The 16,751-nt window shown below is 48.0% G+C and overlaps 1 protein-coding gene across 1 annotated transcript in view; it reads right to left on the reverse strand.

Annotated features, from left to right (window-relative positions):
• Nucleotides 1–16,751, reverse strand: part of PLEKHN1 (pleckstrin homology domain containing N1) — a 43,655-nt gene that overhangs the window by 18,314 nt on the left and 8,590 nt on the right. Inside the window, exons 3-8 of the mRNA XM_034753642.1 lie at nt 12,157–12,303; nt 11,333–11,413; nt 9,716–9,803; nt 4,325–4,449; nt 1,241–1,390; nt 370–450 (exon numbers count right to left, since the gene is read on the reverse strand). Coding sequence (XP_034609533.1) covers nt 370–450; nt 1,241–1,390; nt 4,325–4,449; nt 9,716–9,803; nt 11,333–11,413; nt 12,157–12,303 — 672 coding nt within the window. The remainder of the gene's footprint in view (nt 1–369; nt 451–1,240; nt 1,391–4,324; nt 4,450–9,715; nt 9,804–11,332; nt 11,414–12,156; nt 12,304–16,751) is intronic.

A 16,751-nucleotide genomic window follows, 5' to 3' on the forward strand; every position in this document is an offset into this window, starting at 1 on the left:
CGACCCGCTTTCAGCCAGCTAGATGGAGCCAGCCCAGGGTGAGCGGAGATTGCTGGGGAGCATTACAGGGTATGTCTCAAGCTGGAGAGGATCACAGAGTTGCCACCCAGCCAGTTCTGAGCCACAACTAAATACAGAAGCTGCCTCCTCCCAGACACTGAAATACCCGGGCAGTGGACTCCTTCACCCCTGGACTTTTGCAAGGTGGTTCTCATGGGAGGATACCTTACGACATCCTTGTGCCACAGTGTGGGCTTACTGGTCACAGAACAGGGTGGCGGCAAAGGGAGAGAAAAAAAAGAAGCGCAGAGGAGGTCTAAACGAGTGAAGGGAGTTTGGGGGAGAGAAAGGACTTGAAAATGCACATACCTTAAAGTAGAGGCCATTGCGCTCTTCGGAGACAATCACCAGCGTGGATGGGTACAGGATCAAAAGCCTGTCGTGCTGCTCCTGAGAGAGCCCAGGGGAAGAGCGTTAGCATCAGAAGAGGCAATGGGAAACAACTAACAGTGGGCCCGATCCAAAGCATACGGACATCAGTGAGAGGCTTTGCATTCTTTCCACGGTCAGGGTCTAGGTCCGTGAATTATAGGTGCCCGTATTCTTCTACAACAGCCAGAAGTGCAGCTTCTACACAAGATTCCAGCGGGCTCCAAAATTCTGCCTTGACCCTGCCAACACTTACACACATGCTTAACTTTACACTGAGTGCAGCTGCTGTTCTTGTGTGCAAAGTTAAGCACACACTGAAGGGTTTGCAGGATCAGGGGCCTAGGATTTTCCTTCCAGGGAATTTGGCGGGTGGGAGAGGGGTTGACGTTTCTTTTAGTATATGAATCAAGCTATTGCTTTCCCTTTCTTTCAACACACACACCAGTCATGGATTTGCACATCACAACCCACCTGGCATCTCGACGGGTCTGGTGCTGCTCTCTAGCTATGCCCAGTGGCTCTTCTGTTGATCCACAGAGGCACAGCCAGCCCAGGAGACATGCAGGCACTTCCTTGCCTGCAGTGCTAAGGCCGGGGGATGCAGGATGGAAGATTCGCTTTAGTAACTAGCACGAGCATGGGAAGGGGTCTGAGTGGGAGGAGGCTGCTGGTGTGAAGAGGAGGAGGGCTGAAGAAAATAGCGTCCCTTATTGGATTCCCATTGTACAGACAGATTTTTTTTCCTGTTACTAGCTCTATTAACTTTTTCCAGGCAATAGCAAGTCACTTCATTTATTCAGGATCTTACCTGGAAAGGCAAATGCTGCAGCTTCACTTTAGAGACGCAGAGGACATCACCTAGGGACTCCCGTTGGGTCCCTTTCCATTCTTGGACAGGCATGTTCTGCACAGACCACCTCAGTTCCTCTTTCCCTATGGAGTTCTGCTTCCCGTCGCACTAAGGAAATAGGGAACAATGAGCAGGCACATGAGGACCAGGTGGCAGGAATGGAAAAACCAAGCCTAATCACATGACAGCCTTCTCAAGCCCTAGAGCCCCGCCCCTGCTTGCTGCCCCACCCCCCAATTCAACTGGAAGCTAAACTAAACCACACCACGTTTTAAGGTCTGGAAAATTCCATTAACTGTTCTCTTCTTCATCATTTATCATATTTGCATTGCTGGACTATCGCGGAGAGTTTAACTAGGAGACAAGCTGGTCCCAGGATATATTTCCAGCTTGGCTGGAAGCAGGAAAGAGTAAAAACCTGGTGTGAAAACAAGAGTTCCATCCCACAATTAATCATTTGCCTCAGTTTCCTTGTCTGTAAAATGGAGTTGGAACAGCCTTGGAGGACTAGGTATGAAAAGCGCTGGATGCATGCTGAGAGAGAGGAAGTGATTGACCTAGAATCCCACACAGGGTCAGTAGCAGAGCCAGGAAGAAAATGCAGCTATTGACTTTAGTCCTGTTTCCTAACCACCCTCTTCCTTCGAAAGGTTTTGCAGATTTGGGAAATATGCAGAAGCATCCACGGTTTGGGGTGTTTATTCAAGCTGAAGCCAAACCTCTGAACTTCCAGAGGTTTCTCCATCATGACAGTTCATTCCCGGTTTCTTCCATTAAACACACCCACCAATACATCCTTTTAAAGGACCCTACACATTCAAAAGCTCAAGAACTCAGAGGTGTACAAAAAGGAAGTTCCAAAATTAAAACACACACACACACACACACACCAGAAGTCCCCCAAGCTTCTTTCAATTCCCTCATAGATTCTTGGGTCCTTTATCACAGAAACTTCAGGTTCGCTCTGAGGATAGCCTCCTATATGTAGGCCACCCCAAAAAAAGCAAACATGAATGTCCTGGTTTTTTTTCTGCAGTAAAAAGAGTTCCCAAATGACAACACTGTCCTCATGCAAGTTGTTTGTGTGTCTATCTGGGGATGCTTTGGCAATGATAGCATGAAGGGGAGGAGGCAGAAGAGAAGGTGGAGACTATATATTGCCCATGCACTTAAGCTTATTATACAAGCTCATTAACAAATGAGAACAAAGGAAACCAGATCTATGCTCTGACCTGTTATTAAAAGATCTACGGTTACTTATCTGGGACATTTCACCTGTTGTAAAGATCCATGTTTATCTATGGCACTAGCTAAAGAATAATAAAGAACAATAGTCCAACAAAAGGCCATTGAGGCAGGCAATAAGGGTTGCAGGCAATAATAGTCATGGGGTAGAAGGAGGGACATTAGCTACAGCCACTGTGCCCACTCTGCATTGATGAATGCTAATTATGAGGCAGTGTCAGCTAATGATTAGCGCAGGTGACTGGAAATCTATATCCGCCTTTGCCACTGTGTCACCTCTCTGGTCCTCCCCCGCCCCAAATGTGTAAACTGGAGCTGTACTACAGACCTCAGGATTAATGACCATTTGTAAGTAAAAGGCTTGATTAGCAGCGGCGCTGACAGATGAAAATCCACAAGCCTTTCCTAGGCCTATTTTTACAATAGCAACAGGTCCCTGCCTAATAAAATCCCAGACTGCAGCAACCCCTGATTGACAGCACAGCCCACGGACTCGTTAGGCAGGTTCTCTCGGCTGACGGCTGATTTCCTGTCTGCTCCTGGTGGCGGGGGCTGAGAGATGTTTGATGGGTGTGGAAATCATGGCTCGCTTTTCCCCTTTGCAGCAGCGAGCGCTCAGCTGTTAGAAGCAGACTGGAAATTATGAGTGGTTGGCCTGTCAGACGGCTCCTGCCAGACAGCCTTGCTTTTCTGTGTACCAGGCCCGATGATTCATGCTGGGAGCAAACTGACGAGGGTGGGTAGCTGCGCTGGTGGTTTGGCACGGCAGGAGAGATTTTACCCAGAAAGAGTTTCTAGGTGAAGGCCTTTGAAGGGGCCTCTGATTGGACAGGTAGCTGTGGGAACAGCCAGTCGGTATTATACATTTTATCTCTCAGGTACACATGACGTCTAGCTGTGAGTGCAGCCCAGGGCCACCCAGCTCAGACTGCTAAACCTGATGGAGCAAGGCTTTCCCTTGCAACTGGAAAGGAATCGGACAGCGGTACCATTTCCACTCCTTCCCCAATCTTTGCTGATTTCCCTTCTCTCTACTTTAGCCCCCCTTACCTGATCGCTACAAGTGATAAGTTGGATCAAGGGACTGGGCGTCAGGAGGACCCCTGGGTTGCATCCCTGGCTCGGCCACTGCCTGATTGTGTGACCTTTGGAGAGTTACTTAACCCTGTTGGTGCATCAATTTCCCTCCCTGTGAAATGGTGAGGATAATAATCAGCTGCCTCATAAGGGTGTTGAGGGGCTTAAATAAATGCATGCAAGGTGCTTGGAGGTCCTCAAACGGAAGGTGCTGTAGCAGGGCAAAGTTATCATCTGTCATCACCATTCCAAGCCAGTAATCTCTTCCAAACCTGGCTCGGCACTACTCCATAATACCCGAAGGGGTTACGACTGAGCGAGGCAAGGCATCTTGCTTTCCCTCCTGCTTCCCCTGTGCTTCCAGCTCCTGCTGGCCCATGGAGAATGAGATCAGAACCGCAACTGAAGCCCAGGTGTCCTGCAGATCAGCAGCCTTTGGCACTTGCAATTAACAGTGTACATTAGCCAACGGAAGTGGTTGCATCTGGGAGGGGAATTTGAGGTGCTCCCACTCCCGGCTGAAGTACTCAGCTGCTTAACCTGGGTCCCCAGATATCAGGAGTAAACCACTGTGTCATGGTGGCACAAAGGATTCTGGGACACAGAGCAAGATGGGCTCTGAGTGTGCCTGATAGCAAGGCCAAGGTACGCAGAAGGTTAAGAACAGCTGATTGAAAGCCTGAGATCATCCTGTTCCCGACCACGGCCCACGTCACTAACCTGAGATAGGAAGGACCCGTCCAGGTTTCCCCCATTCAGCTGTATCTGTTTCTCCAGGTGATAAAGCCATCGCTTGAGCTCCGACTCGCTGGGGCAGTACACGATAAGGGGGTTCAGCAGGGGACCTAGGGACCCAAGGCAGAAGATGATCTGAGTATATACAGCAAAATGCTAAGTGCACCAAAGGGTTAATCAGCTCTCCCTGGTTGCTAGGCAATAGTGTACTGTGCTCAGCCAATGAGAGAGGTTGTTCTGATGATGTAATACTTGTCATTGGCTGAGCCTAAGGTCTCATGTTGCTGGGAGAATTTTGTAAGAGGAGAGTTTTCCAGCTTTGCTAATATAGTTCTTAAAGGGGCCCTGTCAGGTAGAATTAGATCCCAAATGTAGGCAGTATAAAAACACAGCTTTGGTGAAATTTGAGATCGCTGCAAATGTTTTTATTTCGTACCAAAATCCAGTCCAAAAAAGTGTTTTTAAAATTCCTCTGCAACCCAAACACTGCAGCAATGTGCTAGTGCATGAGAAATTGACTAGCCAAAGGCTAGAAACAAAAGGGAGATGAAACAGACTATTTTCACAATCTGAGTCTAAGCTGTACGCACAAAAATTAAAACAAACAATAGGGCAAAGTCAGTCCAATTTTTAATGTTCTTTCCTATGTAAATATTATAGGTAAAAGAATAAACATTTTTATAGTATTTTTTTAAATAATCTTAAAGTGTTCCCTTAATAAAAGCAGTTGGGATTTCCTCTGTTGTGGCAAACTTTCACTGCTCGCTGCTGAATTCTTAAAAACCCTCCATAAATGTGAGCAATGTTTCAATTGCCATTAACGGCCAATACACAATTGCACCAATCCCAGGCCACATGTTCACAAATTCACCAAATAGCATATTACTGTTAACCCATTTGTTATGTATTTGTCACTTTCACGTTTTTGTCGTAAATTCACAGATATGACTGCGGTAGCTCTACCGAGCTTTTCGCTTATTGCGTTACCAAATACAATTTGTGCCAGACAACCTATAACTGCTCTCAGACATAACCTTGCTATATGGAACGACGCTAGCCACTGCTGATTTTAATATTTCAAGCTGTCATTTGCTTAGTGTGCCTACCAAAAGTCTCTCTCACCTCTTACCAGTCACTATGATAACACCCTGGTGGCGTAAATAAACTACTTCCAGCTGGCTGCGTAATGTTCGCCACCATTAATAATCAACTAGATGCCTCTCATTAAAGCTGTATTAAATGCACTGTAAATAAGATTCTGATTTTAGCGTCTGCACGGTTGGGGAGCATTGAGATGAGCAAATTCACAGTATGCCATCATAAAAAATCATCCTTATCAGGGTGATACTTTGCCCTTCCGCGGAATCTTTCATCTCAGAATCCCAACCTGTTTTACAAGCGTTAATTAATTAAGCCTCTCAACAGAAAAAGTGCCACTATGTCCATTGTACAGGTGGGGATATTAAGGCACAGAGCGGTTAAGTGACATTCTCCTTTAGACTGCAAGTTCTTTAGGGCGGGAACAGCCTCTTCATTATGTGAATTTACACAGCAACTAGTACAATGGAGGCCACAATCTGTCTAGGATCTCTGATATTAAGCATGTCACATAATGTGTCGGGACAGGAATAGAACCTAGAGTGTCTGGAGCTGAAATGAAATTCATAGGAACTAGGTTGGATTCCCTGTTTGACCGTGTGGCAAGTCACTCAGCCTCGGTGCCTCAGTTTCCCGATCTGTAAAGTGGGGCTAATAGCACTGCCCTCCCTCCCAGGCATGTTATGGGGATAAATACGTGAATGCCTGACATGTTCAGACTTTGTGGTCAGAGGGGCAACACAAGTACCTAGCCAGATGCCCAGTACCCTGCTCCATGAATAGGGCATGACCCTTGACCTCCCGCTGGGTTTGTTTTTACACCTTTCTCAAAGGCTATCCAGGAAAACCCGTCCAGTGGCTGTTTTTGTTGCCACATCCCAGCTAAGCCTCAAAGGGAGAGAAAAAGAGAAAAGAAATTAATGTCTCAGCCTGAAGCCCTGGGACATATTCTTAGCTCCTGTGACCAGCTGCTCGGGTGGCTGTGACACTAGAGCGGGGGGAGGGGGATAGCTCAAGGAGTCACCTTCTGCATTCCCCAGCACCCCAAGAGTACGTCTGCTCTGGAGTCAGGGTGCATCCAGGTTTATGAACCTTTCCCAGCCCCCGAGTTCCTCTCTTCCGCTCCACATCCTCCGGCTCTCCCCTGGCACTAATGTGGTAGGGCCCATAGGCTGAAGGACACTGATGCAAGCCATTGTGGCATATGGTGCTTTCCTAGCTATGACAGGTTTATTACCAAACCAACTCTTGCTGCACTAAGAAACCAAGAGTGGAAATTATTGGGGGGAGGAGCAGGTGCAGGGGTGAAAGTGTCGAGCAGAGATACACTCTGGGTTAGGAACCCAACGCTGGCTGCCAGCCCTCTCGTTCTGAGAAGCATGTCAGAGATCAGAGGCACTAGAGGACTTCTGCATACATTAGAGAGCTCCGTCCTTACATGGCGTCTCCACTACTGGCTGGCAGCGTCCGATGATGATACCAATCATTATACAGTTGCCAGCAACTGCAGAGAGTGCAGAATTGCACAGGAGAGGCACAGGAATTCATAGGATCCTGTCAAAGTCACTGGCTTTCAGCAGGGGATGGTCTTGTGACTAAAGCCCTGGCCTAAGAGTTAAGAATCAGAGGTTCTCTCCTCAGCTTTGCCACTGATTCCCTGTGTAACCTTGGGCGTGTTACTTATCCTCTCTGTGCCTCCGTTTCTCCCTCTCTAGAAGGGGAATAATACTTAATGGCCTCGCAGAGGGAGGTGAGGATTCCTGAGTGCATGTTTGTACAGCTCTTTCCATTTTCAAAGCACTAAGTATCACTATTTCTTCCTATCCCCACCCCCTTCTATATGTATTCATATTATGGTAGTGCTTAGGGGTCCCAGTAATGGATTGGGGCCCCTTCGTGCAAGGCGCTGGACACTCAGAACAAAGAGAAGGTCCCTGCGCCACAGAGCTTTCAGTTCAAATAGAAGACGAGAGTCAACAGATGGATACAAAAAAACAGAATCTATGAAGCGTTACATCATTGTTGCTCCCCTGATCTAAGGCCAGAAGGAAACTCTGTGATCACCTACAGCGTACACAGGCTGTAGGACTTCCCTGAGTTAATTCCTGCTGGAACCAGAGCAGATCTTTTAGAAACACATCCCAGCTTGGTTTCAAAATTGCCTGCAATGGAGAATCCACCACAGCCCTGGCTAAGCTGTTCCAGTGACTAATTATCCTCACTGTTAAAGATGTGTGTCTTATTTCTAGTCTGAAACTTTCTTGCTCCAACTTCCAGCCATGGGATCTTTTTGTGTGCTAGATCAGAGACACGCCCAGGCAGCAGGATAAGCAGTGGTCACACCAGCTGCCTAACCACAGAATTTGCTTAGTGCAATATATGAATGCATTAAAACTCCTCACTGTAAGTTATGTCCAGGTTTCATGGAACATCTTTGATCTGAATCTCTGGAGGACTGCGCATCTAAATGTGGTTTGAACATCTCACAAGGTACATGGCAGCCCAGGGAGGTGAGTCTCAGAACCTGCTATTTTTATCACCGTAGAGACGGAGTTGGTTGACCTTGGCTTTGAGTCTCGCTCTCATGGGTTGCCGCTCGATGTGGAGACAGACTCACACTGGCCCAAACTGGAGCAGAGACATAGAGGCAGCTTTGCTGCACATGCAGATGAATTGGTACCTGAGCACTGGGGCACTGGCAGTGAGTGGGGGAAGAGAACATACTGCACAGGAAATCCTGAGCCAGGAGGCTGTGACCCGCCAAAGAGTTCCCGGGATATCCTGGTTTGCCATTTGGAATATAGCAGCCTTGGGGGCGAGGGAGGTTTCGCAAACCTCAGAAGCTATTTCTTGAGCTGCTAAAGGTGGCGGACCTTTTCCCTGCAGTGCAAGCTCACATTCCAGCCTCCCCCAAGGGCCAGTCACATTGAACAAGTAGAATCAAACATGGAAGAGCGACCTTGCTCTACATCAGGGAGACCACAGTCATGTGTGTTCGTGGGATGGGCTGATAGCCAGGCCCAGCGGGGACTGGATTCAGGATTTGTATCTGAATTCCTCTGCCTCCCTGCTGCTTTGTCAACCCCCTTTCTTCAGCGGCACAACAGCCTCGCAAAGTTTGAGTCCAGCTTCCCTACCTACAACATTCGTGGGTGTTTGAAATCCGGCAGAACGAGTCCGTCCCTCCCTATTGGGGATGTCTCTTGAGCTCCAAGATGCACAGATCCCCAGTCCCTGAGAGACTGGCCAAAGGGGTTTATGGGATCTGGTAGAATGGAACAGTTACAGCTCAGTAAATGTAACTCCCATTTACTAGCGGGGAGGGTGGGGGAAGTACGTGTAATTTTTAGCAGCTATGGCCTAATCAGATGTCCCTCTGATTTAGGTTAAAAAAAATGTTTTTGCTGTGGGGTGGTTCTATGACTCATTTTCCAGCCTGGCTCACCTGAGCACGTAGACCCCAGGCACTGTGCACAGATTAGCTTTGCTAGCTCCGTATTTTTATGTGGTTGTTAGTTACCTCTGCCTACCACTCTCGGTGGCTCTGGACTGCCGTAATTCAACAATGACTAAGCCCCAGTGAGCCTTCAGCTGCTGGGAAGACAGGTTTGTTTCCCAGGAAGCCTTTTATAACGCGAGATGACTCAGAATAAAATTCAAAAAAGGACGGAGGACTTTGGCAGAAAGGAAGTTGATTGATGGCTATCAAGTCCTGATAGGGCAGTTCTGATGCTACCGACTGAGGATAAAGAGCGTCTCTCATTGCTATTGTTATTAGTTTTCTATATGAGAGAGGCCCCAATTGGTCCCACTGTGCAAGGTGCTGTACATACACACAGTAGGAGACAGTCTCTGCCTTTAAGAGCTTTTAGTCGAAACAAACCACACAGCCAAAGGGAGCACGCTTATCCCTGTGTCAGGATGAAACTGGGCACCCCAAGGCACGAAGAAACTGAGTGACTTGCCCAGAATCACAGGACTGGGAACGGAATCTGCATCTTTGGGTCCCAGTCAGCCTTAACCACCAGAGCACTCTACCTCTAGGTTCTTTCCTTGCAGTTCTGGACATTGTCCTAGAAGGGAGGTTTGAGAGCAGAGAGATATGGGGGAGATGGGCTGTCAGATAAGGGTCATAATAAGGTTAACACTCTGTGTGGTTCAAACCCTATTCTCTGAAGCACCCTTTCCCCTTGGGATGGCGCTTCCCACAAAGCAAGGCCACATCACGACCAACTCCGGCTTCATTCTCTTCTCAAGCCAGAGCAAAGCAGCACTAACCTGTAATGCAGAACGCATGTTCCTCCCGCTCTGCGCTCTTGGCCTTTTCGGTTTCACACACGCTCAGCTCTTTCAGCGGCAGCAGCCCCTGCATAAGCAGAACGCACCGTTATTACCTCGGCAGCTTGCCTTTTGGTGCCAAAGCCCTCCTTCCAAAAGGATCCGACGTCTTCAAACAGGCACCACCAGGCAGTTTGGGCTCAGACTGTTAGCTTGCAAAACCTCCTCCGAAGGGAAATGTTTGGGGCCTGATTCTCTTTACTCTAATACAAGGCCTCATTCCACTGCAAAGGGACCTATGTATAAATGAGCATCAGACCTTAGTCAACTCCCATTTACTTCAGGGGGGGTCAAGATTTCATCCTTCGTCTTTAACATCAATGAGAACAGGATCTTGTTGTTTTAAAATGTTCCTCTGCAGGCATGGAAACCCAAACCAAACAGTGCTGGGCTAGTGCAAAAGAATCCGAAAGTGAAACTGACTATAGCTAGAAAGGAAAATTGACCAGGCTACTTTCAATGTCCAAACTGAGCGGTTTGCAAAATGTAAACAAACAGCATAATGGTAACGTGTGAATTCAGCCCAAGTGCTCATAGTTAGGCATGTACTTAAAATACCTCTCTAAATCCAAGCTGTAAGGAGCACTGACCACCGTAATAGCTAGGTGCCAATACTGATGCATTAATTCTTTTATAATTCCCTCCGTGTTAGTCTAAGGGACTGTTAGTAACAGAGACAAAGGATTTTTAAATCCGGTTTATATCTTGACAATGTGTCTTCACACTTGAAGGCCGGTTTGCTGGGTGACTCAAGAGGTTGCCTTGTCATAATGAATTTACCTCAAGTGACTTAGAAGGCAATCAATCATTTCAGAAAGGGCTGGATTCTGCAAACATCTGCAAAACAGCCTTGCACAATTTTACTTGCTGAGGGAGGGGAGTGCTTTGTTTTGGAAGGACATACAAAATCTCCTTTGTTTTTTCCTTATCGGCAGCATCACAGTAAAAGATGGGTAAACAGATTTGGTGCCTGGGGTAAGTTTTCATCACCATTTTGCAAGGCTGACTTCAAGTATCCTCCCCATACCTCCCCTTCCCCCTGCTTCTCTCTTGTACCTTGTGCTTGAAGGCCAAGATTTTTTTGTTTTTTTAAAGGTGCTACAGTTAGGCTCCTAAAACCATATCCAGGCACCTAAATAAGTCATTTGATTTTCAAAAGTGCTGCGCACACTACAGCTCTCATTAAGGCTGATCGCCCAGAAAGTTAAGGGACTTTCTGGGCGATCAGCATCTCTGCAAGTCTGGCCACTTACCTGGGTGCATAAGTATTATTTTTATTTATTTGCATTACAGTAGCATCTTCAGGCCCCTGGTGTGCTAGGTGCTGTACAAACACAGCAAAAGACAGGCCCTGGGCTGAAGAGCTTCCAGTCTGCATGGACCAGACAGACAAAGGGTGGGAGGGGAAACTGAGGGACATGACTTGGCTGAGGTCATGTGGCAGATCCAGGAACAGAACCCAGATCTTCTGACTCCCAATCCAGTGGGCTAATAGACCATGCTGCCTCTTGACTGATACCTACCCCTTCATTTCATGGCAGTGCAGAGACACGTTACCTGATAGGTCAATCCATTCGAGCCAACAGACTGAAAGTACAGGTAGGACTGGAACAGTTCCAAGTAGCAGTCGTTCACCTCCTGTGGGAAAAGGACATTGTGAGGTTTGCCTCAGGGGAGATACATTCCCCAGGCTTCACTCTGCTCTGGGGGGTTTACTGGATAATGGGCCGAAGAACCATTTCTGTCAGTAACCAAAGGAAAGACCCATTCTGTTTCCAGGCACAGCTGCTAACCATGAAAGCAAGACCAAATTCTCAGACCTGGTGGAAGCACCTGAGCCCTAAGTTACCTGTGCACGGTATGGGAACAAAACCTCCCCTACAGCATCTCACGGGCTAGAGGATAAACCTTCCTGATATCCCCCTATCCCAGAGCAACCCTCTATTCCCGGGCCCAACAGTGGTAGGTTAAGGCAGGACCACATGGGTCAGCAGCCCCAAGTCCCTAAATACTTCAAAGGGCTCCCAAGATGCCAACCCCTCCTTCAAAAATGAATGAAGTTTGTGTTGTGGAAGGGACCCCCAGCATTCCGCCACTCCAAGCCCCACAACCAACTCTCAGAAATATAGGCTTATCCTGCTCCCATTGAAATCTTGCCCTGATTTCAGTAGGGCAGCATCCTAGCCGATGTGAGTGAGCTGAAAGCACCATGTTTATCATTATTCCAGGCACCGTTGGATCCATCCCCGGGAGGAGAATCAGGTTACTTTTCAAACCATCTTTTTCTCTACTGAGATGGATCGGCTCCATCTCCTCTCCGTTACCAGGGGAAATAGACCTGTGCAGTTTCACTGTATCCATCCAGATGCACCGGGGCTTACCTGGCAGTGCTGGAATTTAAATTTGACCTTGGAGTAATAGATAATTTTCCCCAGATTTCTTACAACTGTCTTCCTCCGCCCTTTCTTGAACAGGCTGGGAAACCGCTGGTCCAAGTTTTCCTTTTGATTTTCCTGGTTCGTGATATTCTGTACCAAGGAAAAAAATAATCACAGCGCTGAGTGCTGGTGGGGCCCAGCAACATCTGCAAGAGAGGTTAGCAGAGCTGCCTTTCTTTAGAAAGGGGTCCTGGGGTGAGTGCCCTGTCTAGGTTGTTTGTTGTTAGGTCTCCATGCCAACCTGGGAGCTGGGATTTTATTACTGCTGCAAGACTTGGTTCCCTCACTATCCAGGGGGATATTTTAAAACAAACTCGGATCATCTGGTTGGTAGAAACAAGTTATACATTTTAGGCCTCTCAACTTCGCAGTCACGCTCCACTCACCAAGCTGATTGGTTTAATGTGGCCCGAACCCAGTTCACTTGGACAAGGAGTGACCCAAGCTGTGCACAGCCGAGCGGTCGCAGTTTATAAACCTTTGTGCAGTTTCTTTGGTTCAGCTCTGCCTGGGCTTCCTCCTACCCACCTCTCCCGGCTGATCGATTACAACCCCCTCCTACTGTGTTTTTAAATCCGTGCTGTTTGTAGCTGCTAATAGCTATCTGGACACAGGGTTTCACATTTATTGGGATCAGCCCTATGCTACCACACCCATCCGTGTTCTCTGCAGCTTCCCCTGCTCTAATTTCTCCCAGAACACCTTGGAGCTCAATTCCCTCCCATTGCGTGTCTGCTCCCGGTCCAATCCACACCAGAAAGGCACAACAAGAGCCATGCAGGATGCAGACATGGGGAGAAGTCGATTAAAACAAAAGAGAAACCTCTGGTAACCATAAGAGAGAGAGAGAGAGACTGGGCTGCAGCTAGTAGCCACAAGCATTGCTCAGCTGCCCAGTGCATTGTGTCGAAAGCAGGCTGTGTGCGTACCACCTCCACAGAGTTGTCACAACTTGACAACTACTGGTCTAGCACAAGGAGCAGAAGGCACGTTGGCCGTAATGCCTACTGAAGGTAATGGGATCCTGTCCATTGACAATGGCCATTGGGTCAGGCCCCAAATGAACTTGGCCTAACGGAACATGGTGGAAAAGAGGGCGCCTCCAGAAATGGTTTATTCTAGGGAGCTCCTGGTGGCTCAACAAATTCGAGGCTGAATCCCCTGGCTGAAGTTGCCCTCTGTAAAGGCCACTGTGATGCATCCCCTGGAAAAGGTTCGGAGGAGCCAGAGGGCTGGGAAGAGACAGACATAAAGGCGTGGTCTGGCAATCTCAGGGGATGCTGCTTGCATCATTTCCTGAGTCCCAGGTGTACGGAAATTTCTCCTGTTGTGCAATGACTGGGCTGTGAGGTTCACACACTATTCTGTTCTGGTGCCCATCACTGCAGGACCTTCTGAGCCCTCTCCAGCAGGACTAGCATCCGACATCCAGTCCCTGAGAATTTCTTTTGGAAAGAGCAATTTCAGTGCATGTTGTTTCGGGGGGGAGGTTTCGGGGGGGGATGTGCCTCACTTAGACTCATATCCTGATGCCCTCAGTCGGCTTGTGCTTGAGTCCTGGAGGTCAGATGAACCACTGCAATTGTGCTGCAAACAGAGCAGGCCAGGGAGAGGCTGCATGGGGGCATGAGACACCCTGTGTCCTACAAGGGCCGTGTACGCCAAGGCTCACCTTGCCTTTATGGATTATCTGGAAGCAGGGGACGGAGGGGGGATAGGGGTGGCTTCCTTCCTCCACCCCAAATCTCCTTTGTTCTAAAAGTTCATAAGATGCACAAGGACCCAATCGAGCCTGCCCGTAGCCTGTGATCAGGTGGGCATAAGAATTTGCTCTCTGAGATGTCCATGTCCCAGCTCAGCTGGAAGGGAAATCTGCTTCATGAGGAGGCCGCGATAGGGTTTGTATCACATACTTGCCAAGCAGGGAGGTCATCCAGCAGCACCCCCCTCTCCAGGTGGCAAGGCTACACGACAGTATTAGATGATTGGGGGGGGGGGGAATTTAAGGCTTAAGTGTCAGAAAATCTTTCTTTCCAGAGCAGCATTTCCAGGAACAACAAATCCAGACGCAGGCGCTGCAGATAGATGGGGGGGGGGGTCAAGTGACAAACCGACAGCCCTGTACGTAGAGGGCAGCCCAAACAGCCAGCACTTCCTCAGAGCTGATGGAGAACCAGACTCGTCCACATGTGCCCATTTGTAATGCTCGGTGCCAAGGAGACAGCTGCAAAAGCCCCATGATAAATGAAGAGCTGCAGCCACTAACCAGACCCATTCTGCTGCCACCTAGGTGAGCTCACCCATCAGGAAGAGAGGAACTGGTTAACCAGTGACAGGCTGCTAATGGTTTTTGGAGTCCTTTATCTGCAAAAGCTGGGAGTTCCTTTCACAGCTTAATTGAATCTAGATAATTACTTTTTGTCAGGCCCAAGTAAAATCCCCCAGCGCCCCAGAGGGCTTCATCCGAATGCTTTCCTCTGGTTTCCAACTGCAGACTAATCAGCATCTGTCAGAGAACATGTGACTGGAGGTGGGAACCTGCTAACTGCCAATTAATGAGCTCACGGAGAGGCAATTAAGCGCAGAAGAAAGATTAAATATTTGCTCCAGGCCGCGGTGGAGGGCTGACTGATCAGCTGCCAGTCGTGGAAGCAATAAAGAATCCAGGCTGATAACAACAAAGCTCTTCAGCCTGCATGGTGTCCTGAGGTGCGTTAAGACATAGGAGCTCTCACAGGGACATGGACAAGTCGAATTTGGCTCCAAATTTCAGTCCTTGTAAAAATAATTTAAAACTAACATAAATTATCCGATTTGTTTCTGCTTTTACTTCCACCGCATTCAGCTGTTCATTGGCTTTTTCATCTAGAAATTCCCCGTCCAGTGTTTGCCAGCCAAATGTTATTCTTTTGAGATATGATACGTGTTGTGGTAGTGCCCCCCAGCAGGCCCAGTCGTGAACCACAGCCCCATTGTGCTAGGCCAGGGGTTCTCAAACTGAGGGTCAGGACCCCTCAGGGGGTCACGAGGTTATTACATGGGGGGTCACGAACTGTCAGCCTCCACCCCAAACCCCGCTTTGCCGCCAGCATTTATAATGGTGTTAAATAGATGAACAAGTGTTTTTAATGTACAAGGCAGGGGGTCGTGCTCAGAGGCTTGCTATGTGAAAGGGGTCACCAGTACAAAAGTCTGAGAACCAGTGTGCTAGGCGCTGTGTAAATGCAGAACCAAAAAAAGCCCCTGTCCGATAGAGCTTACAATCGACGGATAAGCTGAGAGAGAAAACACAGCGAGGGGGAGGGAGAACAAAGTAACAAATGAGATGATTATGAACAGTGTGAGAAGCAGTGGTCCCAGCTGCCTAACCAACATTGCAGTCTTGTGCTAGCACATGAGATCTAGAAACAGAAATTGACTAAGAACATAAGAACGGCCGCACTGAGTCAGACCAAAGTCCATCCAGCCCAGTATCCTGTCTACCGACAGTGGCCAATGCCAGGTGCCCCAGAGGGAGTGTACCTAACAGGTAATGATCAAGTGATCTCTCTCCTGCCATCCATCTCCACCCTCTGACAAACAGGGGCTAGGGACACCATTCCATACCCATCCTGGCTAATAGCCATTCATGGACTTAACCACCATGAATTTATCCAGCTCTCTTTTAAACCCTGTTATAGTCCTAGCCTTCACAACCTCCTCAGGCAAGGAGTTCTACAAGTTGACTGTGCGCTGCGTGAAGAAGAACTTCCTTTTATTTGTTTTAAACCTGCTGCCCATTAATTTCATTTGGTGGCCCCTAGTTCTTATTTTATGGGAACAAGTAAATAACTTTTCCTTATTCACTTTCTCCACATCACTCATGATTTTATATACCTCTATCATATCCCCCTTTAGTCTCCTCTTTTCCAAGCTGAAAAGTCCTAGCCTCTTTAATCTCTTCTCATGTGGGACCCATTCCAAACCCCTAATCATTTTAGTTGCCCTTCTCTGAACCTTTTCTAATGCCAGTACACTAGAAACAGATGCAGACCATAAAGTGAAACTGACTTGGGCCCTCCCGTTCTACACCGAGCCCTGTTAACTTCAGTGAGATGCTGTACAGGTGCTGTGCTCCACCAGCACAAATTTCCTAGCAGGTTGGGGACCACAGGGAGAGAAATTGTTAAGAGTAAGAAGTCAATTGGATTTTTAAATTTGTTTCCGTTTGAATCGCCTAGGGTGTCGCTTGTAATAGCACCAACAAGTTAGGATGATTGAATCTAGGAATTGTAAGCAGTGTCCCTTTAATTGCTTGCCCTTCTGCTGAAGGTCCCAGCACACCCAGGTACAAGGCACCAGCTGTGCAGCCACAAGTCCTAGGTATGTCCTTCCATTCCATCGGTATCAATGGAAGGTTAATGGATGGGAGTGGCCAGTGGTCGTGGAAGGTCTGTGCTTAGTGGTGAATTATATTTTATACCTTTTTGGTCTCCTTTCGAGAACCCCTCCTGCTGCTGAATTGTATATACTATATATAAACAGCAACAACATGGCAA

This window comes from Trachemys scripta, chromosome 19 (genome assembly GCF_013100865.1).
Source record: "Trachemys scripta elegans isolate TJP31775 chromosome 19, CAS_Tse_1.0, whole genome shotgun sequence".
In the NCBI taxonomy this organism is placed as follows: Eukaryota; Metazoa; Chordata; order Testudines; family Emydidae; genus Trachemys; species Trachemys scripta.